This window comes from Phoenix dactylifera, chromosome 2, assembly GCF_051530095.1.
Source record: "Phoenix dactylifera cultivar Ajwa chromosome 2, Ajwa_hap1_PhDact_Kaust_v1.1, whole genome shotgun sequence".
In the NCBI taxonomy this organism is placed as follows: Eukaryota; Viridiplantae; Streptophyta; class Magnoliopsida; order Arecales; family Arecaceae; genus Phoenix; species Phoenix dactylifera.
The window spans coordinates 30,735,425-30,760,803 of record NC_143191.1 but is presented as its reverse complement, the minus strand read 5'-3'; the positions used below and the strand labels follow the sequence as shown (position 1 = coordinate 30,760,803).

Sequence of the window (25,379 nt, the reverse complement as noted above, 5' to 3'; positions counted from 1 at the left end):
AGCATAAAATAATATTATTATAAAATAGCTTCTTAGGAGAAGCTTCAAAATAGAGCTTTTTTGGAAAAGCACTTTTAGCATGTGTCAGAAAGTTGTTTTAAATTAATATTTTTTTTATTATTTTGAACTACAATACCCATGATAAAATATTATAATTATAGAAAATATCCCTTTATATTACCAATCTCACTTTTGCAAGTATGATTGTGTGCCTTTATATTTTTTTCCAAAAAATTAGTTCCTAAAAATATTATATTAATAAAATATTAATATATAATGATAATAATTATAATATTTTATATCTTTATTATTGTATTATACTATAAATATAATATTATATTATCATAATACATTAATATGTTATTTTATATAATATTAAATTATGTTATATTATTATGCTATAATATACAATATTATATTACTATATTATAATAATATTATATTACATTATAGTAATATTATACTATATCATATATTTATATATTAATATATATTATATTTTATTATGCTCTCTTGTATAATACTATGCAATATTTTTTATGGTCATTTGTCATACCAAAAGTATTTTCTCAATTTGTTTACCAAACACATATTAAATTTCGATAATATTTTAGAAATATAGTTACTTCAAAATGCTCTACTTCTGAAAGCTCTACTGCCAATAGTTTTGCCAAACAAGGCTTAGTAGGAGCAAAGGAGGAGAAGAGGGTTGCTTTTATTTTTTATTTTATTTATTAAAAAGCAAGAGGAAACAAGACGAGGTGGTAGATATGGTGTACCACCATGGGTGCACATAATGTAGGATATAATTTCTCTCTTAGGAGTTCAATCAATTTTTTTCTCTTATTTTTTTTTGATAAAAAAGAAATTTCATGCACTCATCGTCTTTTGATGTAAATTGCCTTGCCAAGCTTAGAAGGTAGTGCTTTACCATGGATGCAGATACCAAAATTTCTTGGCAAAAGCTAGCTCTGTTCTCAACATGCTAGTAGGTTAGAAGGTGCTCCTACGTGGCTGTAAATGGATGAAAGGCAATGTAGTCGTCCACTCTATGATGGCCAGTGCGACATTAAATTTCTAAGCTCACACTATGTGCCCTTGTAATTAAAAAGATAAAAACCTTTCTTGGCCATCATTTTCACTTGGGTACCATGCCATATGAATTAGTATCTGGATGCTAATTAAAGAAAGGTGAAAAATGAAAGACATTATCCATTTTGTGCATGTAGTTTTATAATCTGATATTGTCTTATGATACCTTACCTAAAATCTAATTTGCATCTGAACAATATCTAATTTACACGCAACAGATGTCTCGGATTTACGGTTACAGTATTCATTTAACATTCATATCCATACTTGTACCTGCTGAATAAATATAGATAGGATTTTTCCTTTTTATAGAAGTATAATGAGGGGCAGTAACATATTGCTAGGTTTGGACACTGAACCCCTTGAAAAAGCAAGTTATGGAAGAGTGGCGACAAGTACCTAGGCCAATATTTATCGTCTAAGTTGTCGTATTTTGAGTCGATGAAGACACACTAATAATCTATTGCCAATTATGATTATATAATTAATTTTGTACCGGATCTTATATGACCAAAACTCTCGTGTTGTGTCATATAATATTCCTCGCTGTCTCATATCCCTCGGAGCCAGTACCAGATCGTCGACGTAATCATTGATGTCAAGCCTACAGCATCTATCTAAAATAAGAATCGTTCACATGCCAAGATCTCGGTTTATATCGGCATGGGCCACCCACCAATAAATATAAAATAATAAAATTTGAAAATATTTTTTTGATCAATATTTTTCTTTTCTAAAAATCTTAATTAATAGATTTTTAAATCAATGCTTCAATATAGTTTTTAATTTTGAATTTATCAGACTGGTCGTGCTTTCAAAATCTCATCCCAAAATATGGATCAGGAACTGTTCATTTTTTATAAATGTCCTCACCCACCATATTAGTCAAGATAAATCCTAATTTTAATCTTAGCTATCTATTGAGGACACAAGGGATTAAGAAATTTAAATAATATTTTCTAGCTACCTTTTTTGAATGACGTATTGAGTTGTGACAATTTTAGATGCCATCATTTGGAGATTATGCATTGACACTCTGATTATTACTAAGCTCGTTGTCCTGGCTTCGCCGTAAGGTATAAGTACGGTATTCTAACTTACTTCATAGGATATAAGTGTTGTTTTTTGGCTTAGTCATATATTATAAATGTTATCATAGTTAAAAGGTTAATGAGTTGAATTTGATATATTTTAATCAAACTTATGAATATTAATATGAATTTTTCAGAGATACTAGATTTGTTGGAAATGTGTTTTGAAAAGAAATTGTTTTTGTTTAAATACTCATTCAGGATAAAGATACTTATATGGCTATTATGTCTTAAACTATTGCATGATTTATCTAGATAAAGTATTCATACTTACTAGGTTATTGAGCTTATTATCTCTTCTTTTTTTATAGATTCAGAGAATTAATTGCAGGTACTTCTATTGGAGTGAGAATAGAAGGGAGATTCGATAATATCGACATAGTTTACACTTAATATTACCATCAGTAATATTGCCAATAATAGTAATATTGTGGATAATAGTAATATTGTTGATAATAATAATATTACCAATAATAGTCTTAGCCATCTACTGAGAATTGAGATGACCAATAACTGGAGATTTCGATTGTCTTAGAGAACTCCTTCACCTAACAATTTGAACTCGGAGACCGTTCATCCATGGCTTGTTTGTTTCCACATCATTTTTTTTCTTTTCTTTCTTTGTTTGATAGGAGTGGTTTCTATGTTCTTTTTTATTTTTTTTTATTTGTATAGAATGAGGTCCTGTTTGAGGGAAAAGCATTTTTAGATAAAATAGAAGTGTTTAGTAAAAATTTCGAAAAGCTGTTTTAGCTTTTTCAGAAAGCTAAAAACAGTTTTTTGGTAGAATTTATGTTAGATTTATCGGGATCTTTATTCCAGTTCAGTGGTTTAAAGCGGATAACTCATGCATCCTTGACTGTGGACGTTGTTTGATGAAGTCCTCCTTTTGCCTCTCCGCCAACTATCTTTATTCAGATTTGCCCCTCCGCCGACTATCTTTATTCAGACTTGCCGGTACATATAGCCATTATCTTATTTATTAATCATTTTCTACAAGAATCTTGCCACACTTTAGTCTCCGTGCTCGTCAAACAATTATTAGTTTGAATAGGTGTGCTAGCTCAACGGGGAGCAAATTCAACCATAAAGTAATATATATATAAATATATAATAATTATTTTTTAAATTTGTGCGTGTCAGTTTGTGGTTGGACTGATGTACTATCAAGTTGCTAAATGTGATCCAACTAATATATTTTTTTAAAAAATCGGTATTGTTTTTCTTGCGCTATCGTCCTCTCATGGATAGTTGTGTGGAAATCTCAAAGGTGCAATTAGATTAAGGTAAGATGGCCAATGTGGGTCAAATAATCTAACCTTGACTCATGAGTCCTTGCACTTGAAAGATAAGAAAAGAATCTTTCTAGCTTACCCAAAACTCCTGGGATATGGCAGCGTGCTTGGGCATCAATATCAGTTGGGTGTCATGTGATACAACAATAGTTAAATTCATCTTCAAGGAGAGCAGTTGATGATGGTTTTGTCAGCCATGTAGAAAAGATCGTGCCCATATATGTGGATCTCCAGCTCCCACATCTACTTGTACATTTAAAATTGAAAAAAATAGAGTGCCATTAAATTTAAAAAAATTATAGCTACATTTTTTTTTATTTTTTGCAATTTGTAGTTATACTCGCAGACTTCTAATTGTTTCAATTAAATCCTAATACCTAGTTTTTTTATTGCACTGTGAGCTACCTATCCATTTGAGCTCTAACACCGTTAACACTATGTGGATGTGTAGAAGACTAAATTATCCTACAGAAGATCAGAATTTATTAAATAATTTTTAAATTTATTGATTAATTTTTCAGCTCATCAACATATCCTTATGGAATGGAGCTTGTGGAAGAAGTGGTGTGGCCATATTTTCTCTTCCAAGGTGGTGGCGCCGCCAACAATGATGGAAGTCCGTTGACCCCATGCAGCCATCAAAAAGAAAGAGGAATAGGGAAGAGTCATTTGATGGCCACATAGGGCTACAAACGGGTCGGGTCGACTCGTGACCTGATTCGATCCGAATTTTAGACCCGCAGGGCCAGGTCAGGTCCTAAATTTGGATTCCGTTCTATTTTTCGGATCGGGTCGGATCCGCTCAATTTTGATCCCGACCTGGTTCCGACCTGACCATTTTTTTTAATCAATTTTTTACTATTATATAGTGAAACTTTGAATACAAAAATATTAGACCTGGATCCGACCTGACCTGAATGACCCGTCGGGTCAAAATTTGTATGCATGGATTCGACCCGACCTGATTTTCAATCTGATCAGGTCTGCATTCAAAATTAAGATCCGAACAAGAAACTAGCTCAGATTGGAGTCACTCAGGATTCGACCCAACCCGACCCAATTGCAGCTTTATGGCCACATGATCTCCTTCTTTCCTTCCAAAAAAAAAAAACTTCTCTCCTCACCAAGAAGACAAGAATATTTATGGAATGTAACGTCTAAAGTTATGTCACGCGACAATCACATATTCATGAATCCAGATGGAGATGGATGGCTTTGGTACGTCACAACCATATCCTAAATTTTGGGATCTAATTGAAACAATTAGAAGTTTTGAGATATAAGCGCAAATCGTATTGTTGCATTTTTTTCTTAAATTGACTGTGTGGTTAACAATTTGACGGCCATGGAAGGTGCGTCGTTCCCGACAAAAGATTAGATACCAGCAGCGACCTAAAACACTAGGTTAGGTATTTCGTGGTGAGTAGTCCGCCTCTTTAATGGTACCCATTTCTCCAGTCACGACATCCACAAAATCTGGGAAGTAGTATGGCCACCAGAGACAGGAATTCAGGTCCTCCATCCCTATCTCCTAAGATGACTCCCCACACACGAAATTGGGGGTCCCACTATTTTATCAAATGGGACTAAGACGTCGCTAGCTTTTTTTGTGAGGCATCATTGCTAATTTGCTTTCACTCGGCACCGAGCATTAGCATACATGTTTGCTACAGTAAGGGCATTGGCTTTACAGTGCACAGGGCTTATGGGTTTTATTAACATCTATATTTCTCCAAGCTCAGATTTTCCTTCTTTCTCTTCAAGAGGAGATGATGGGCAGGCCCACCGAATTTCATTTCAAAAAGAAGATGAATTAGAAGATTACAATCAAAGGGTCGAAACCAAAAAAAGGTAATGAAAAATACGAAGCTTTACAATGCAACAAACATCTAGTCTTTTTTAAACCAACCAGGCTGTTCATTGGTAACGATTAGGACAAGTAGGAGAAATGTAGCCGCTATCTTTGTGTTGGTTAGTACCAGAGTCGTACAGGTAGATTCATTTCAAAGTCGATATTAGATCATGCTGTCCATCAGTAGGTCGGGTGGAAGTCGCATTCAGATGAGTCACACCAGGGCTAACGCAACCCATAAGGAGCATTTCGCTGCCCACCTTTTCTTAGGTGCAAAATGCCAATCTTTTGGTAAATGAGCTTTGTCTTGGGCTGGATCTCAAGGTTCAAAAAAAAAGGGAACCCGAAAGCCATTTTTTCGGGATTTGTGGGGACATGCACTCGAGATTCTTCACCATGTTCTGTTCCTGAACATGGTGAACAAAGTTCCTTCCCCATCCTTGATGATGCACACAAAAGTAATTGAGCTATTAGAGGAGGCACATCTCAAAGCAAGCTTTATCAGCTAGATTAAATCAACGCATGGGAAAATTCTTCACTTACCAACCATGAATATGTCACCTAAAAAGTAATGGTAGGGAACTACAACTAACCCCTTGGAATGCATTTAAGGCCTCTTGGGCCTATCGGAATGCACCACATTTGAACCAAGTTTCCAGCCGACTCCGGCGGGTCTTTTCGATCCCAAGATATACCTATTTAACATCTAATTTTGACCTTTTAGGAAAAACTCTGCATATATTAACCGATAGATTCTTGAATCTTAACATCAGATAAAGAATCCAATCTAATAATTTAAGCTTGCGGAGAAACAGCTAATTCATTTTTTTGATTTTTAGCCTATGACATTACTACCACTGATTCATTTATGAATTACAGAGCACCCGTTGTGCTGTTAATAGTTTCAAAAGAATGCAGGACACTGGTTCCTCAACTAACACTCTAGAACAAAGGACAGCAAAGTATATATTATGTTGCCGAACATTATAAAATGCATCAGATTATCTGCTTCCCAATGTGATGCATCCTGAAACTAAGAGCGTCCGTCCAAGCAACAGGCAAAATCTTCCATGGATGCGGAAACGCATTACTTTAGGGCAAAACAGAAGCTCATTCTTATGCGATCTAGGATCAATATAAATGCCAGGATGCATCAATTTATCATCTTCAATACCATGAACAGAATGCAGTCGAACTTCTAATTAAAAAGTCATCAAGGTAGACAGCTCAAAATGTCCCAACTCTCTTGCATATGCAATGGTAATGGAGCAACCAAGTTAATTTTTTCAAGTTTGGAGAAATCATGATCCACCGACGATGACTGCAGTTGCCACAAAGCAGCGGAGATATTAGGCAAAATCATCTGTTTGCAGTGGAGATGCAAGTAAGGCTGCTTCTCAGCAATGCTACCGCCATCCAAGTCAAGGCCGAAAGGTCTCTTCTTTGGAAGCTTTTCATCCTCACTCATGGACTCCGGCCAAGGCATGGGTTCCCATTTCCTGTGCGCATACCATCCATACTTGTAGTCTCCAACTATAGGTGTCCCTAGAGCTTCCGCACAATGGACTCGAAGCTTCAATGAAGTATCAAATATATTAAATGATCGCGATGCTTATAGCCTAGACGATTAGTTTTAGCTTACATACCTGATGCTTTCTTCCAGTTAGTGGGCAGAGCTCGAGCCACGTGAAGCCTATACAACAGTAAGATCAAAGGTAAGCAACATTGGAGAGGTTCAAGGCTGCATTCAGCCCAAAACATTGTGGATTAGTTTACTGTGAAATCTGGTCATACACTTGGATGGGAGGATCTCACAAGCTCCGAACCATCAGGTATGAAAAAAGCAAACAAATGTCATGAAATGTGGGCCCTAGAGTCCAAGCGGCTTTTAACCTAGCAACATCTAGCACATTTGACTCTTCCTTTTCCATGCTCAACTGGGAAGCATGAGCAAATTTGAACAATCATGACTTCCCTTTCTCCATTCTAAGAATGACCAGTCCCCAACCTAATTTGACTCTGGCTAGAGTCTGAAGCTTATGTCTTAATCATTTCCTGTATCAGATTGGTTTAAAATTTTATAGAAAAATATTTCTATTTTGAATTCCTTTCGTTAGTCCTTCATCAAATATGATCTTGGTTACAAATTATCAGGCCTTAATTCAAAACCTGTGAAAGAAATAACTGTACCTTTGAAACCCACTTTGAATTGAAGATCGGGTCAGATATGGGTATTCCACTTCAAGTTAACAACCTAACCATTTTCCGTCCCTGTCTCATACACACACAGATCTCTTTTTTATGGAACCCATTTGGATGGGATCTCTGTGTCAATGAAAGGGCGCACATCAATGCTATGAGAAATCCTTTGCGCATAACAAAATTTCATATACCTTATATTGGCTGACAAGAAGAGGAAGGTAGCCAAGATGGGACTGTCTTTCATGGTTTGGTATACATACAGGTTGTAGAGAATAAAGTATGAGAGATTTTCTTTTCCTTCAATCCATAACAGCTAAGTGTGTTATGTTTATCAAAATATTTTATTTACCTTATAATTGGTTTACAAGTTGGTAGAAGGTGACCAAGATTGGATTTTAGTGCGGACACCATTGCCAGACTGTCCATTACTCAGGTCTACAGCCGCCGCAGAGGATGGTTCAACCAGTTTATGAGGGTATTTTGTTATTTGACAGCCTTTAGGGCTTATTTTGGTATTTCGTTATTTTGAAGGTCTTTTGTGAGACTAATTTCTTTTTAGGGGTCTTTTGCATTTTCTGGATCTTATAAATACGTTGAACCGTACATTGTTTAGGATATGCTATGAATAAAAAATATTTGAATTCTTCTCTTTAGCTCTGGCATGTGAAACCTTGAGCGGAACTAGGTGCGAAGTCTAGTTCTTCTTCCTCTTCCTCCCTCCTCTCTCCTTCTTTCCTATTTCTCCTCCTTCTCTCTTCTTCCTTCCCCTGCTGTCTGGCATCAGATTTTTTTTACTGATTTGGTATAAATTGGTTGGAGGAAAGAAAAAAAAATAGTGAGATTGTCCATGAAATTAAGTGGGACATGTCCTGCTGTAATGAGTCCACTGTTTATTAAATATAATCGATATGCTTAAAATCAATGGATACAGCTCCCACATGTTTATTGTTTAGTATATCAGTTGGCATAAATCATTATACAACAATAATATATGGAATACACAATTTTACTTAAATATAAGAAAATACAAACTGCATGCATCCGAACCTGTCGAAATGGCATAAAACTTATAGGCCAGAATTTTTGTTTTTTAAGAAAGAAGAACATATCAAGTGTACCTTCCTGGAGATTATAGATAACTATCATATGGATATAGCTAGTTTGCTTACTGACCATGAGCTGAAGATCTAATCACTCGGTACTCTGTCAAAGCATGGTGCGATGATGTGGATTTGGTGCCCATTACAATAGTTATTCGCTCAGATTTCCCATCTTCCAATACAATCTGAAACAGTAAAAGGTGAAGTACTTCAGTAATTTTTTTTATACTAACCATTCCTTGGTAGGTGCAGGACTATGACAAGTTATGAGTCATTGGATAAATATATATAAAATCAAAAGAAGCAAGGTGTTAAAAAAATTCCATTGCTGCTGATTTTCTTTGTAAACATCCTGAAGGAGTTGAACAATGAAAACAATTGTATCAGCATCAAAATTGGCAAAACAGGAATGACATGTTTATCCAACTTGTAGTTATAATATTAGATAAGGCCATAATACTCAAAAAGGTAAGAAAGACAAGGACCAGAATCCCAAAAAAACATCTATAACGGCCATTATTTGCTTATTATACTAAAATTGAAGCTCCTGCAATGAACATTTGATCCAGCATATCGGCAGGCATTTTTTGGAGGCTATGCTCTACAAGGATAGCTTGACCAGTGCAGCAGAACTGGAAAAAAGCTAGCAGGGGTGAAATCAGGCTTGTGGAGGTGGGAATTTTTGAGCTCGCTCTCATATGAAATATTACTAACTTTCCATAAAGTGATTTGTGGTATCCTGTATTTACGGGATAACGAAATCTCCAGTCTCTCTAATTCTCTTTCCTAGTCTACCTTTGCAACCATGCAGGCTCCCATGAGTAAAGAAACAGCTGTGTCAGCCTCTTCCGCATCCACACCCCCTACTTATTTTCGTGTACAAGATGGTAGATTATTATTTATTAATTATCGGAGACCAACATTTTTCTACATCTCCAAGGACAATATCATATAATAATAAGCATCTGCAATACTAGCATAGAGTCGTAGACTTTAAAGTTCATGAAGATTCTTGGACAGTTTTTTCCTGATTAGTTAATACTTCCATATGCATTAGATACAGACTAAACTGAAAAAAAATCCCCAAATTGTTATGCAAAAGGATAAAAAAGAATAATGAATCTAAACTGTAATTGAACAACACTCACATACAAAGAGTATATGTGTGTGTGTGTGTGTGTGTGTGATACTTCACCTGAAAATAAATTAACCTTTGCAAGTGGAGCAGATATGAGACCCTTCGAATGTTTTGGAGTTCCGATCACAAGGGCCAAGTACTTCCTTTGCAATGTTCTACGAGTTGTCTTTATATCCTTGAGACAGAGATGTCAGCTAAGCATAGACAAGTTTTGCAACTGTATATCTAAAACAGAAAGATCAAGAATTCATAATTTTCTTTCCCCAGATAAATGAATAATATTGCATATGAAACTTCACTTACATCAGACAAAGCTCCAGAAGTTTTCTCACGGAAGATGGAATGTAGAATAAGAGCACTAGTTTGAGTTCTACCAAGCACTAGAACACCACTACTATCTCTATCGAGTCTGTGTACCTGATATAATTAATGATTTGTTCATAGAAAAGAATATTTCATCAGGAACATCCCCATAGCTAAACTACAAACTGCACTCATGTGCTACTATCAAACAATGCCTTTACATACAGAAATAAGAAATAAAACTTTGTTTTTTAAAAAAATACACCATATATATCAGATGCTTTTGAAATGATGCATCAAGAACTACACTAGTTGATTATGCTTTAGAAGGTCAAGGTAATGTGAATGCAATGATCAGCTTGAGATTTTTTTACTCTAAAAGAAAAACAAGATACTATAGTCTGGAAGCTAAAGTTCAAAGGGTTAATCAACTTCCTTTACAATATTTTTACAATCTTCTTGAAACTTTAGAAGATGAGTTTCTAAAGTATTCAAACTTTCAGGAACATTCTCAATAACATATTGGATCACATAAAGCCAATCCTCAAATAGAATAATATATTCATGACATGTAAGATATCTTCCTTCCATTAAAAAGCTTTCTTAAGGTATTTTTTTCCTTCAAAATCTTCATATCTGAATAACCACGTACTTCGTTTTGCAATGTTGTTGGAGCGACTTTTTAATTTCCCAATCAATTAGTTAATGTTAACTAACATCCCAAATGACAACTTCATTCCGTGGAGGTGATACATCATAACAATTTCAAACACATTTGTGCAGTCTCCAATCAGAATATATATATATAAACTGAGGTACACATGTACCAATTTGCTGACATGATTTCTAGATATCCCGGGGGACACTTGCAACATTGACATCCCCAATATTATCTTCAGACTTTCTTCCTCTACAAGATAAGTTGCCACCAATCATTTCCACAATAGTACAAAATATTTATAATTTCTACTCGTGGACAAGTATCATATGTGCACCTTCTTTAACCTTTTTATAATTATACTTGAAATTTGGGAGATTACCTTTACTTTCAACCTTACTTTGTTAAGACAGAAAATATTTTTCTTCCTATCAGTTGGCTGACAAACTGCACTATTAAGTTTATTTGATTCAAAATTAAATCCTTTCAAGACTTTGTTAAGAGATGAAACCATTTGTTTCATTTTTGGTGCACATTAAAACTTGACAATGTTGTGCTTCTGTGCAGCATCATTTAAGTTGTCCCTGTGATACTTTGTTGCTACCTGATGCCCCCATCAATCTGAATTTCAGTAGATTTGCCAATAGGTTTGCCAAGCTCACATGCATGATGCATGTTTGCTTTCCTTTCCCTTCTTCAAGACTGGTGGGGAAATTCAGTTCTCTTTGTGAAGAATTGTTCATCAATTAACGTCTATATTAATATGTAGGTACATAAGATAGCTTTCATTGCCTTGTTTAAGTGATGGAGACAAAGCTAGGAATCTGAAGTTTAAGCAAATGAGAGATATAGATCATCAAAATTTTAATGCTATCTTTTAATGAGGGACCATGGACTGAGGCGAACTCTTTAATGTAGTTCTATAATTAACTAGAAAATGGAAGCAGACTTTAAAGGTGACTACTTATGCATGAATGATTGTTGGAGTACTTACATATTGTCAACCCTTTTTCCTATAATGTCGCGAGTTAACATCAACACCTTCTTAACAAGTCAAAACCAAAAAAAGGGAAATAACTGGAAAAAAGTTAGGAGACTGTTTACAGCTTTTGTAGTATGGTTCCGGCACCTGCCTGAAATACTGTGCATACCTTTTAATAAAATGAAAATTTCTAATTACTTATTCAGATAAGAAGAAAAAGCAAATGGTAATGTGCAGGTATGGCCAGTCTTAAAAAATATTTAAAAATCCTGTAACAATGATAGAATAACAAAAGAACCAATTTTCAATTTTAACAGAATTGATTTTAGATTTCCATTTGTACCCGTAATACCATGAAATTCAATATCTAAAAAGTAATTAATATCCATATTCTAGTGAAAAATAAATACTATACTGAAGCTAATTTGGTCTAGACTCACCAGTCGAGGTGATTCCGGAAAATCATATTTGAAGGATTTAGCAGCTAATGCATCCATACTGTATTTGATGCCAACACCCCCCTGATTGAAATTTATTACAAAAAAAAAACACCTTACAAAGGAGGTAAAGAAGGAACAAAGAAGCATTACGCAAAATAACCTACCTGAACCGGCATACCAGGAGGCTTATTGACAGCAATGATTGCCAAATCCTGAATCCATTAGAATAATGAGTCATGTCACATCAAAACAAGGAAACAAGCAACAGCAAATTACTAGGCATTTCAGACCTTGTACAATTCGAGGCTGTGGATGAAGCTAATTTCCTCCTCACTCTCAGAGTAATCATATTTTTTGGTGGCAACATTTTGCACAGTAACAGGTAAAAGAATCACATCTCCGGGCATCATCACATCTTTTGCTGAAACCTTCCAACAATTTATATATAAAAAGATATTGTTGCTATGAAACACATACAGATAAATGGTACTTTCAGAATCATGATCTTACCCTTCTAAGTTGCTGCTGCGCAGAATGACTGTCCATATTAGAACCATTTTTTGTCAAATCCCTTCGTACCTGCCATAAGACATGTTTTAGCCAGAATAGAACATATGTGTTGACCTCCTATTTGATTTTGATGAGCCCAAAACACATGAGCACATTTCTTATTATACTAATGAATTTAAGTGAGTGTTTCAGGAGAAAATACAGAAAAACTTAAGTGAAATCCATTAGTAAAAGGTTCAAAGGAATTAAGATGAGTTAAACTTTTAGGTTGAACCTTAGTTGCACTTGGACAGTCCACGAGACGTCTCCCATAGTGGACAAGACATCTCTGGCACTTAGAAAGTGTTCTAGCACACCCTCGAGTCGACTCATGATTGAGACGCGTCGACTCCCGCAGAAAGACAGAAGACTGTCTCAATGTGTCAGTGCGCAAGACGTCTCCAGCAGAGCGCGAGCCGTCTCTCGCAGTGAAGAATAGATTAGCTCTTTTCTCCGATCAGAACGCGAGACGCCTCCAGCAGAGCGCGAGCCGTCTCCTTGAGAGAAAAGATAGAAGAGTGTATTTTGCAAGCTATGCGTGAGCCGACTCTTACAGAGTGCGAGCCGTCTCCCGTAGATGAAAGCAGAAACTTAGTTTTAATGAGGCAGAACGCGAGCTGACTCCAGACTATGGTGAGCCGTCTCCCGAAAGAACAGAAATTTGAAGAAGCCATGCGCGAGCCGACTCACGACTTACGCAAACCATCTCCCAGGATTAACAGAAAGTGACTTCCGAAGAGCCCAATCTCGAGTCAACTCCAGACAGACTCGAGACGTCTCCAACTTGAGACGAGCCGACTCACAGAATGGCCGAGACGTCTCCAAATCTGCTGGCACTCCAACGGCTAGTTTGTCAGAACATCCAGAAGTGGCAGAACGGCCCTATTTTACTCCCTAACGGCTATTTCTCTGGTAGAAGGCTATAAGAAGGTGTGCTTAACAGTTTTTCAAAAAGAGAATGAAGTGATCAAAAAGAGTATTTAAGAGAAACACCTCAAGAGAGCATTTAAGGGCCATTCAAAGCAAAAGAGAGAGAAGAAAAGCAACTTGTGTGAATTCAAAGCTTCCTCTCCAATTAATGCTACCTCAGTGATCCTCAACTTTCTGTGAAATCAGAAGAGGGTCAAGTAAAGGAGAAGCCAAAGTTCTTCCAGCAGCGATCCTTGCTTATAGACTTTCTTTCCTTTACTCCTTTTATTTAAATTGCTATACCTGCTTATGTAAAGAAGCTTGTACTTGATTAAATACAATCTTTTGTTATCTTGTAACTTGATTCAATCAGGGGATTGAATCAAGGGGTTAAGGCATTGTCCAAGCCTGTGAATTGGACTGTATTCAACCAAGTTTGGTTGGGGTTTGGTTCTAGTTAGTGATCCAGAAAAAACCAACTGGGTTCGTTGTGATCCTGGTAAAATAACGAGTTGGGTTGTGAACTCATAAAACAATCAAGCTGTAATCTGAGGATTATAGTGAACTCCCAAGTGAGCTTGGAAAGTGGATGTAGGAGCAAAAGTTAGCTCCGAATCACCATAAATCTTGTGTGTTTATGTTGTGGCTTATTACTCTTCATTTCTTTACAGCTTTTCTATAACTACTTTACTTGCTTCTGCTTAAAATCAAGAAAGCTTTCCTTAGTAAAATTTAAGTAGCTTATTTTTTGAAGGACCCAATTCACCCCCCCTCTTGGATTGTCTTATGGGCAACAATATGTAATTAGGATACCACAAAAAGGGACAACTTCTCATCGGCACATGAAAAAGCCTTCGAATAAATTCAAAAAATCTAAAGCAAATGAGAATTCAAGCTTGTACGATACAACTTATGGCCTTTCCATAATTTGGTTTCAACATATGTGTTCTTACTGCATACAAATGATTCAAACTTGGATCTCGTCGGGTTTTAGCTAGGCAACTATGTTTTAGGTCGGGTGCTTCTGCAGTTATGGCATTTCCAACTTTAGTTTCAGCAAAAAGAAAAAAGACCATAAATGATAGAAATAAGGAACAAGCCAGAAATAAAAAGAACATTAAAGTATTATCACGAATTACAAAAACATAGATTTTTTTTGGACAGCAAAAAAAGATAAGATTAAAGCAAGTCAAAAAAATCATTATAAGTTATATTGTATTCTATGGACCTTGCATGTTATATTTCAGTGGTTTCTCTCTCAAAAACTGATAATCACAAAGTTTATAAACAAATTAAAATGTCACAATGATGTTTCACATCATTTTTGAGTATAATGCATCATTTGTTATTTGACAACAATCTAATACATGATATTCAAAATATCTAGAAAATTTAAGCTCTAGGGTAGTCAAATCTTTGTCAAAAGAGTTATTTTTGCATTTCTTTCAAATCTAATATTGTAAAACTTCTAAAATGTTTTCCTGAAATTTGCAAAATCAAAGTTTAATCTGAACAAAATGCTTAACAGAATTTTTAAAAAAAAATGACAAAAGAGCAAAATAAATTGCCCATATATACCAAAAAGTTGATCATATAAGTCTGTTTGGCCTGAAAGACCAAAATTGACCCTTGTTTCAAACAGATTCCAGCTGAAACTCAGACAATAAGAGCAAGAAGAAATGTTTTTTTCTTTTCTTTTCTTTTCTTTTTTTTTTTTCTTTTTTTTTTGCGGCGGCGGGGAAGAGGTGGGGGGGGGGGGGGGGGGGGGGGGGGCGGGCGGGGGAGGGCGCAAGAGGGTGCAAAAATGACTTATATGGAGGATATCTCTTTTCTTTAGTATGTCTAAATTAAATATTGAATTTAAAATTAAAGAAAATATGAGGCAGGCACCATACTTGCATCCAGAGAAATGAACTTTGGTGGCAACCATATAGCATCAATGATTTTTTGAGGAAACATAGAGCATTAATGTTAGTTGCAACTTTATAAGATGTGTGAAAATCATATTACAATGCAAATGTTTCTGGGTTAATTCTAAGGACCAGTCAATTACAGCTTAAATATTCATGGAATTAACAATTCAAAGTCAATTACAGCTTAAATATTCATGGCTCGTCAATAATTTAGCCCTTCATCATGTGTTCCAAGCATGATGGACGCAAGATTCAACATGCACGGACTTCTTACTTATTTATAAGTAATGTATGCTCAGAGACTCCATCTACATACTAGAGTACGTTATTATTAACAACTGGAAACGTTTGTCCCATTTTGTCAAGCTAGTAAACCTCCTATTCGTTGGTATTCTTAATATTCTCTAATCTAACTCAAACCTCGTAGGACCAATTAGACGAACAGAATGCGAGCAGCACAGAGCACATTCAGTTCAAGCTGACCTGTCTCAGACGGAAGAGCTTCTGGACCAGAGACATCGGCAAGTGAGAGCAGCAGCGTCGAACCCACTTCAAGGCCGTGGTGGGCTCTCCATCTCCGGCGGGGCGCCGGCCCCTGGCGATCGCTTTCCCGACGGAAGAGGCGTCGACGGGAGGCGCAAAAGGAGGCAGAGTGAGCCATCTTCCCTTTTGCTGCCCCCCTCCCGCTTCTTCCTCGAGAGCAGAAGAATAAGAAGAAGAAGCGGCGACGGTGGTGGTGCAAGAATTACGCTGGAGGGCGGCGACAAGGAGTTCTAACGTCGTCGCCAAGACCCGCGGTCGTGACGAGGGGCGGCGCCGTCCGAGGCCGACACGCCCGAACATTTGCTCACTCGAGCGAGCCCATGGACGGCCGGTTTCAACCATTATACGCCCTGGCAAATAGGTTAGGCAGTCGGGTTGGCAGCTATGACTCATCTGGTTTGGTCCAGCCATGTCGGAGTTTATAAGGCGTGAGCCCAGACGAATGGATTGTAATCCAAGTCAATATCGATCTGAATTAATTAAATAGATAACTGATTTAGAGAAAATTTGAGCCAATGACCTTCAACTGAAACATGATTTTAATCAGTTATTGAACTTTAGTAGCTTACGTACATTTCAAATTAACGATACATATCATGCTTAAAGAACAGTCACAGGCCATGCATCCACATCCAAATTTTGGTTACCAGAGTTCTTATGCTTTTAGAATTGAGTAATTTAAGTATTTAGTATATTTACTTACTAGCAATGCCAGGTATTTTGGTAGTTCTATACTTTGTTGCTCAAACAAGCAACAAAATGGCTTAACCACCACTATTACATCACTTCAATTGCTGAAAATAACATTTACTTAGATCCAGAGGATAGGATTGAGCAGAAGTCAAAACTTTTCCGGATGGATATGGTCGGATCTTATATCATATCGAAGACTTTATAACTTAATGTTTTTGACTGCATAATAAACGAGGCGTAAGGTTCTGCCCTTTGCACTATCAACTTGACACGTTTCCATAATAATCCTACTATTTTTCTATTATTCTATGATACACAATGTTGTTGTTTGATGATGTCAAACTAAAACTTTGATGTTACAGGAGACTATTTGATTCCTTATAGCTCGGCCCTTCTTGTCACTTACAAATTATTCAATGTGTCCTTTTTTTTCACTTAAAATCGTATAAAATGTCAAATTAGAGTTAGAAATTTAAGGCAAAACATATCAAGTCAAGTTTGGATCATAATTTTCAAACAAAGCTTGTCCTCACTTTTAAATTTTTCCTCCTCATTTGGCTAGTATGAGCAAGGCAAAGTTGTGGTTGATCAAGGCAAGTTGCTGAGTAATCCTATTGGAGATTTGAGAAGTTCTTGGTCTTTGAGCCCAGCTACGTATGAATATTGAAGGATTTGCTCTGAATAATTTCAATTTTATTTGATGTATCAACAAAAATATATGTTAGAAAATAAATCTTTTACACATATCCTAGCTTAGCTAGAAAAAAAATCAATATGTATCAATATTACACGAGAAAATGCTAATATGGTACAAAAATGTTATACCTTAAAGTCAAAGCCAATGTGTAACTTTTTTGTTTGCCTTCTCACTGACAACTGTTACCTATTTGTCTTTTAGAAAAGTTATGTAACAGTTGCTAACTTTTTTGTGCTATATTTTTGTGTTATTATTGAACTACCCTATTACATATGCAACCCAGTAATAGTTTCTATGTGAGGCGCGGTTCGACTAATCTAGCCTAGGCTTAAACCGAAGAAACCTAGCCCATAGGTTGGGCAAGCCCCTCATCTGAGGAGCATGGAAAAAGACTTCTGGGGGGAGTCCTCTTTCATCTTCTACTCCCAGTATGAGTTGGAGCCCTATAGGCTATCAGAGGTTAAGAAAATCCTAGCATCTACCTCTATTTAAGGAATCTCGCTCCCCCTTGAAGAGCCCCATCATTAAACTGTTGGCAATCACCTTTGAATTTCATAGTGGATTTCTTGGTCTCGCTGTTGAGTTCCTTGCTCAGCTGACCTTGATAGCTTGCCGAAATCAAGATAATCACCCTTATGCTTTTCTTCCTCACCTTCCTCAATCCTAAGACCACTATTGTTGGGTATGCATTGGCAATCTGATTATTTCTAATCTTATTGTTCTGGCCCATTATAAGGTATAAGTACGGTATTCTAGCCCACTTCATAGAATATAAGTGTTGTTTTTTTGGCTTAGCCGAATGTTATAAATGTTTGTCATAGTTGAAAGGCTAATGAGTTTAATTTGATATAGTTTAAATCAAACTTATGAATATCAATATAAATATTTGAGAGATACTAGATTTGTTGGAATTGTGTTTTGAAAAGGAATTGATTTTGTTTAAATACTCATTCATGGTAAAAATACTTATATGGCTATTATGTTTTAAACCATTGCATCATTTATCTAGATAAAGTATTCATACTTATTAGGCTAATGAGCTTATTATCTCTTCTTTTTTTATAGATTCAGAGAATTAATTGCAGATACAGATACTTCTATGGGAGTAAGCATAGAAGTGAAATTCGATATATTGACATAGTTTACACTTAGTATTACCATTAGAAACTTTTTGTAGGTCCTTTATTTTTTTAATATTTGAAGTATAACTAATTTTAATTTCTTGGATATTAAAAATTTAATTATTTAAATTTATTTTGCTGCATTGTGTATGATATTATGATGGAATGCCTTTATGCTTGTAGAAAGAATTCCATGAGTATACGGTGGTTGTCTTATTTTTGGTTTGCAATTTTGGGCTAAAGATGTGACATCCCAAGAGGAGTTTTCCATGAGGTATATGTCCCGTTATCTCCTTCTTCTTGATATATAGCAATGTTGTAGTGACAAAAATCTTGTACAGAAGGATCCATCCTCATCTCTATTTACTTTCATTGGGAGACTATAAGACACCTTTTGTTAAAATATTTATAGGAGTAGACGAGAGCAAAAAAAAAAAGAGAGAGAATTTTCTTTTTATATCTCTATTTTATTTATATTTGACACATCTCAACAATTATGTATATTTGTATACAGACTCCATATAAGAAAATAATATATGCTGATATATGATCACGTTAACAAAGAAAAATATTATGCATAATACAAGTTATCATGTGATCCCTAAAATTACTCTAAAAAGATCATGCTAACAAAAAAAATAATGTAAGTTGATACAAGATTACACTAATAAAAAAATATTATATGTGATATAAATTGTTATATAATTTCTAAAATTATATTAATATTTTTTTTTTGTGTTTGCATGAAATTTTTATGTTGGCTAGCATTACTCTTAGAAACTGCAAATACAGCTTGATTCCATGTCCACACGAAACCAAAGCCGACTACTTGGTGCTCCCTAACTAGCATACTTCTCCCAGCGGCCCGAAGAGTCAGGATTCATTGCGCCCCCTCTTTTTTCTTTTTTTTTTTTCTTAACTCAAAAAAGAGAGAGCCCTTTACCTTTCGGTGATTGACTCATGATTTCGTTCGTTATCGGTAAGCTAAAAAGGTCAAGGTGGCAGTAGTCGTGTGGTACACGTTCCCAATTGCATTCTTTCCTACTTAATATATATATTATTATAATCGTTCATGTAGTATACGGTCAAACGTGGCAGAGTAGTAAGTCAAACTGACGTGGACAAGTACCAAATGACACCTTCCTAGTTCCTATGCCTCTTAGAGGCCTGCAAGCCACGTCGAAAATACGTGTCCAGAGGACTCTCTCTCTCCTTATCTCCCTCACGCGACGAAAGGCACATCAACTAGCCGGCTGTTCGTAAGAAAAAAAAAAGAAGATCACTGTCTACTCACTAGTCACACATTTCCAACTCCAAGGAGTGTTCATATGAATCACAAACAAAGAACTAACTTGACAGGTGCTTAAAAAATTAACACGAAAAATAATGATATCCTTTCTATATACCCAATCTTATGGGACGTATACACGTAAGAAACTATTAAATAAATAAAGCAATGAAATAAACTAGTCACAGAAAGCCACACTGAAGCCCTTCAAAGAACAAAACACTTGAAGAAATGTGCAGGACTGATCAGGAATCACATATACAGTCTTGTAATTAAACCAGGGAAGATGGCCAACGTCATCTTCTAATGCCCAACTCCAGGGCTTGGCCCGGAGTCTTTCAAATCCGCTGAAGGGAAGAACTTCGTGAAATTATGCCCTGCGCCGCCATTACTTTGGCCTGCACCCTTGCTCTCTCCGAGAAGTAAGTCTCTCACCAAGTCATCGATTCCCCCGGCCGTCCCACCTTGCTCCAACACCTTAAGAGGTCTCGCTTGCGCCGTAAAGACAAGACCCGCCACCAAGAGAAGGAAAAGAAGAGGCAGGACCTTGTGTGTTGTAGCCATGGCAAGAGAACTGGTTACAGGGTTGTTGGGTAACCAAGTAGCTGGGCTAAGTTTTTGGCAAGGGAGATATGGATGAGACTAGAGGTGTCCTTCCGGTTTATATAAGGCCTCAGGGGAGGGATATAAATTTGACCCTGGGAGCTTAAAACATCATCTCAAACACGTGGTTTAGTAGCTGGAGTGCTAAGGAAGCGTCGCGGTTGTTGCATGGGTGAAAGTAAGGGGGAGACAGCCGGCCGTGAGAAAATGGGAACCGGTGAGACCAAAGGCATCTGGAAAGCTCCACATGTAAGCTAGGAGGAAAAAATGGTACTTTGGGGGTGAAAATTTTGCTGGATAGCATTTGAATGAGAAGAAAAGGGCGGAAAGCTGATGGTGCTAGCAAGAACATCTTGCTTGGTTTCAGGCAGCGACTGCATCCAGGAATTCAAAGACGATTGGTTTTGACTAGCTCTATGTGGAACTGACCGGTGTTTGAGGTTGTTGTGGGCTCCAGCTTCGAGGTTTAGGGATGCGTCAAAGGAACGGAAGGGATCGAGCTACGACTAGGATTCTGCTAGCCTTTGGTCATACAAAATTCAGATAGAACTTGACAGGAAAGAGGGTGCATGGCTTCAGCTTTTTTGAATGGTTTCAAGTTTGAATGCCGTACAGTGGATTGCGGGGTCCTAAATGGTGGGCAAGATACGACCGGCAAAAGTCTTCCACTGGATTGTCCCGATGTGGACTAGATGGGAAACCACTTGAAGCCTAATTCTAAGCATGCATGCCTGGACGAAGCTCTCCACTGACTTCACGTCGCAATGAAGTGTTGTCCCAGAAACAAGCTTGTAACACCCCATGTCACGTCGGCAACATTTGAAACGCTACCAAATAAAACACGTAACTCTGCGACATGACCGCTTTTGTTAATGTAGGACCAACCATTGGAGGCACAAGCTTGACCAAGATATACGCCCTCTGGCCCCTCATTTCTGCAGTGGTAGAGAAGGTGCAAGGTTTGCTTCTTACATAATCAAATGTTTTGTAAATAAATAGTTTGATGTTGTACATTTGAGTATATGAAGGATCCAAATAACTAGAACCGGCCACGAAATGGTTATACTAGACTATTTAATAACTTAATTCCTTGCATTTCAAATAATAGTTAGAATGTTGCCGACGTGATCTCTAAAAAGCCCAGCAAACCTGAACCCTTCGCACACGATTCCACCGGTCCGAGGCCGCCGTCGGAAATTCCTCGATCAGCTAACTTAAGTGCACATTACCATGACTCCCACTGCTCAAACTCTTCAAAATTCTCAGCAGTAAATGTTGCTATCGGAGTAGTCGCCGTTGCAGTTGGAGGGATGGTTATCGGTTTATCGGCCTTTGCACTTCGTCGGCGCCGGAAGCAGAAGATCGGAAGTGCACTGGAGGTTGCAGAGAGCCGGCTGAGCACCGGCCAGCCCAAGGAATTCTGTCGAAAGGGTGCGTCCCCACTTATCAGCCTGGAGTACTCCAATGGATGGGATCCTTTGGCTGATGGGAGAAGCGGTGCTGGGTGATAGTCCCTAGACTCTACCACAAGTGCATGGGTCATGACTAGTAGAATAGGGCAAAAAGAGTATCGTTTCTACAAGGAGGCGATTCAAGTACCAATTTATAAATTTTTTATATTATTTAGACGACCCCAAATTGATGTGACTGACTGCAATTTCTTGACCTGAAAAATCAAATATGAAAGGTTCCTAGGGCTTGGATTTCATCAATTGAATTCCTTCAATGAATTTAAATCTGATTGTTAATATTCTGCTAATTACAATGACCGAATCCCTTTTTTTTATGTGATATCCTCTTTCAAGGCATAACACCTATACCTATATTAATCCTATGTCTACTTTCATGATTATAGAAATTAATATAAATTCATTATGATCTGTGAAATTCTTGATTGTAGGTCATAAGGGTGTGCATTTATTTCTAAACTACACCACCAATGTTTGATAAATTCACCAACTAATATTGAACTTCAACTTTCGTTACTTCATTCAACATCTTAAGCATGCAATTCATGGCCAGTAAATTGCAAGAATGAAAACCGAAATCATCAAATTGCAATTAACAAAAGATGTTCAATACAACCATACTCAATTCATATCAAAAATTCAATGACTACGTCCTAGCCCTAGGATAAGAAAACTAGCAAATGATAACTAATAAATCAATCCTATTATTTCTCAAGCATAAATTCGCATTCAACATTCTTAATAACAATTCAGCAAATAAAAAAACAAAAAAAAGATATATAAGAGAAAGGAAAAGAACTCTATATTTGCAAAAATCCTCCGTTCCATTCTTTCTCCCAGAATTCCAGCTTTTTTTTCCTCTCGGAATTTCTAGCTTTTCCTCCTCTCGGAATTTCAGATTCTCTGCGTTTTTCTTTTCTTATCTGCTTCTCCTCCTCTTCGTATCTGCTGGCCCCCCTCCTCTTCTCTGAATTTCCTTCTTTTGAATTTTAAAACAGATTTTCTCCCTATTTGCTAGCTGAAATCCGAAATTCTAGGCTGATTTTTAGACTCGACTCTCAGCTGGATTTAGAGCACCAAAACGATATACTTTGGAGTTAGACCCTTCACGAAAGTTTTAGATCTAGTTCTCAGCTTTCCAACGCACCTAGGTTTGCATTATTCTGACTTATATAACTCCAAATACAACCTGAAAACCAAAATAGGGTTTGGGCTGCAGTAAAATTCTGGACAGATTCGGACTTCTCCGTTTCGGCTAAGTTTTGGACTTCAAAACTGCAGAACTTGGTTTTGTGATCTTCATAAAAGTTTTAGGTCTATGTCTTATCTTTCCAGCAAGCTAAACAAAATATGAAACGAAGGTCTGTAGATCTAAAATTACTCTAAAAAAATCATGCTAATAATATGGATAATATAAGTTGTCATATTAGCCAAGGGTATTATATTTGAACCTCTTTTTTGTCTTACTTCTTCTCTAAAAAAATAATATGGATAATATAAGTGTCATATGATCTCTAAAATTACTTTAAAAAAATTATGCTAATAATAAAAAAAAGAAGATTGATACAAGATTATATTAATAAAAAAATATTATAGGTGATATAAATTGTTATAAATTTTTAAAATTATAGTAATAATTTTTTTTTTAATGTTTGTGTGAAATTTTTATGTTAGCTAGCATTACTCTTAGAAACTGCAAATACAGCTTGATTCCATGTCCACACGAAACCAAAGCCGGCTACTTGGTGCGCCCCTAACTAGCATACTTCTCCCAGCGGCCCGAAGAGTCAGGGTTGATTGCGCCCCCTCTTTTTTTTTTTCCTCTCTCTACCTTTCGTTGATTGACTCATGACTTCGTTCGTTATCGGTAAGCTAAAAGGTCAAGGTGGCAGTAGTCGTGTGGTACACGTTCCCAATTGCATTCTTTCCTGCTTGATATGTTATTATAAGGGATAATTAATTCCCCACCCCCTAAAACACCGCGCCATAACAAAAAGTCCCCATTAACCGATCTTAAAACCTTCCGTCCAATACTCCACCAAGTTTAATTTTCAGTCCCTGTGCCCCTTTTAATTTTTTAAAAAATGCCAAAAATGCCCCTCCCCTCTTGATCTCCCATTTTCAGAAGAAGAAGAAAAAGGCACGACCGCCGCCGACCATGGCCCGTCCCTGCCTGAGCTCCCTCCCGCGGCCGCTACCGGCCCTGGCTCGCCCCCTCCTGTGGCCCCGCCCCCTCCCGTGCCCCTGCCCTTCCTGATCTCTCGTTCCCGGAAGAAAAAGAAGAAGGAAAAGGCTCGGCCGCTGCCGACCTCGGCCCGCCCCCGCCCGAGCTCCCTCTCGCGGCCGCCGCCAGCCCCGGCTCACCCCATCCCGAGCCCCCTCCTACGGCCGCGCCGCCAGGAATGCCCCCGCCCCTTCACGAGCCCCCTCCTCCGGCCGTCGTCGACCATGGCCCGCCCTCCTCATGAGTCCGCCGCGGCCCGACCTCTTTCCGGAGCCGCCGGCCTCGCGGGAGGAGAGGTGTTCTCCGCTGGCCAGCCGCGGCCCCGCCTCCTCCCACGACCCCCTCCAACGGCCGCCACGGCCCGACTCCCTTCCAGCGCCGCTGGCTCACGGAAGGAGAAGAAAGAAGAAAGGAGAAGAAGGGAAGAAGAGAAGAAAAAGAAAAGAAAGAAAAAGAAAAAAAAGAAAAAGAAGAAAAGAAAAGAAAAGATGATAAAAAAGAAAAAATAAATAAATAAATGCATATATATATATAAATGAACTAATAAATAAATAAATAAATAAATAATATATTCTAATGAAATAAAATAATTATAAATAAAATAAATAAATAAAGCCGCCACGACTGGGCCCTCTCCTGCGGCCCCCTTCTATGGCTGCCACGGCCCGACCCCCTTTCGGTGCCGCCGGCTCGCGGGAGAAGAAGAAAGAAGAAAGAAGAAGAAAGGAAGAAGAGAAAAAAAGAAAAAGAAAACAAAAAAAAGAAAAAAAAAGATTTAAGTATGTGCAGAGAAGGTTTAATTATGTACAGAAAACACTTAACTGTGTGATGCACATAGTTAAGTATTCTCTGTACATAATTAAGTCTTCTCTGCACACACTTAACTATGTAATGCATAGAACGCTTAATTGTATGCAAAGAAGATTTAAGTGTGTGCAGAGAAGTCTTAATTATGTACAGAAAATATTTAACTTAACTATATGATGTATATAATACTTAACTATATTGAGAGAAGAGTTAAGTGTGTGCTGAGAAGACTTAACTGTGTGCAGAGAAGAAAAGAAAAGGAAAAAAAAGAAAAAAAGATAGAAAAGAAAAATAAATAAATAAATAAATAAATATATATATAAATGAATAAATAAATAAATAAATAAAATATTCTAATGAAATAAAATAATTATAAATAAAATAAATAAAAAAAGCTGCCACGACTGGGC

At 37.0% G+C, this 25,379-nt stretch overlaps 1 protein-coding gene across 4 annotated transcripts; it reads right to left on the bottom strand.

The window, feature by feature from the left end:
- Positions 1 to 6,463: 6,463 nt before the first annotated feature.
- Positions 6,464 to 16,433, bottom strand: LOC103723644 (Pseudouridine synthase family protein). 4 transcript variants are annotated; one of them, XM_008814616.5, is made up of 10 exons: positions 16,008 to 16,433; positions 12,664 to 12,732; positions 12,444 to 12,581; positions 12,318 to 12,365; positions 12,154 to 12,234; positions 10,074 to 10,187; positions 9,844 to 9,945; positions 8,706 to 8,817; positions 6,977 to 7,023; positions 6,464 to 6,903 (listed from the first exon to the last, which is right to left on the bottom strand). In XM_008814616.5, the coding sequence occupies exons 1-10, from the start codon at positions 16,407 to 16,409 to the stop codon at positions 6,544 to 6,546; spliced, it is 1,473 nt and encodes a 490-aa protein (XP_008812838.2). In that variant the 5' UTR covers positions 16,410 to 16,433; the 3' UTR covers positions 6,464 to 6,543. The 4 variants fall into 4 exon arrangements, with proteins under 4 accessions (XP_008812838.2, XP_088571991.2, XP_026655975.2 ...); XM_088715865.2 differs by having other exon boundaries at positions 6,464 to 6,881; XM_026800174.4 differs by having other exon boundaries at positions 9,844 to 9,936.
- Positions 16,434 to 25,379: the final 8,946 nt, after the last annotated feature.

Bases quoted from the DNA above. Each gene is read 5' to 3' on its own strand.
- LOC103723644 (XM_008814616.5), bottom strand. From the start codon at position 16,409: ATGGTTGAAACCGGCCGTCCATGGGCTCGCTCGAGTGAGCAAATGTTC. The intron at 12,733-16,007 runs GTCAGCTTGAAC...GTCTTATGGCAG, and splicing joins AGCTCTTCCGTCTGAGACAG to GTACGAAGGGATTTGACAAA. The intron at 6,904-6,976 runs GTATGTAAGCTA...ACTTCATTGAAG, and splicing joins TAACTGGAAGAAAGCATCAG to CTTCGAGTCCATTGTGCGGA.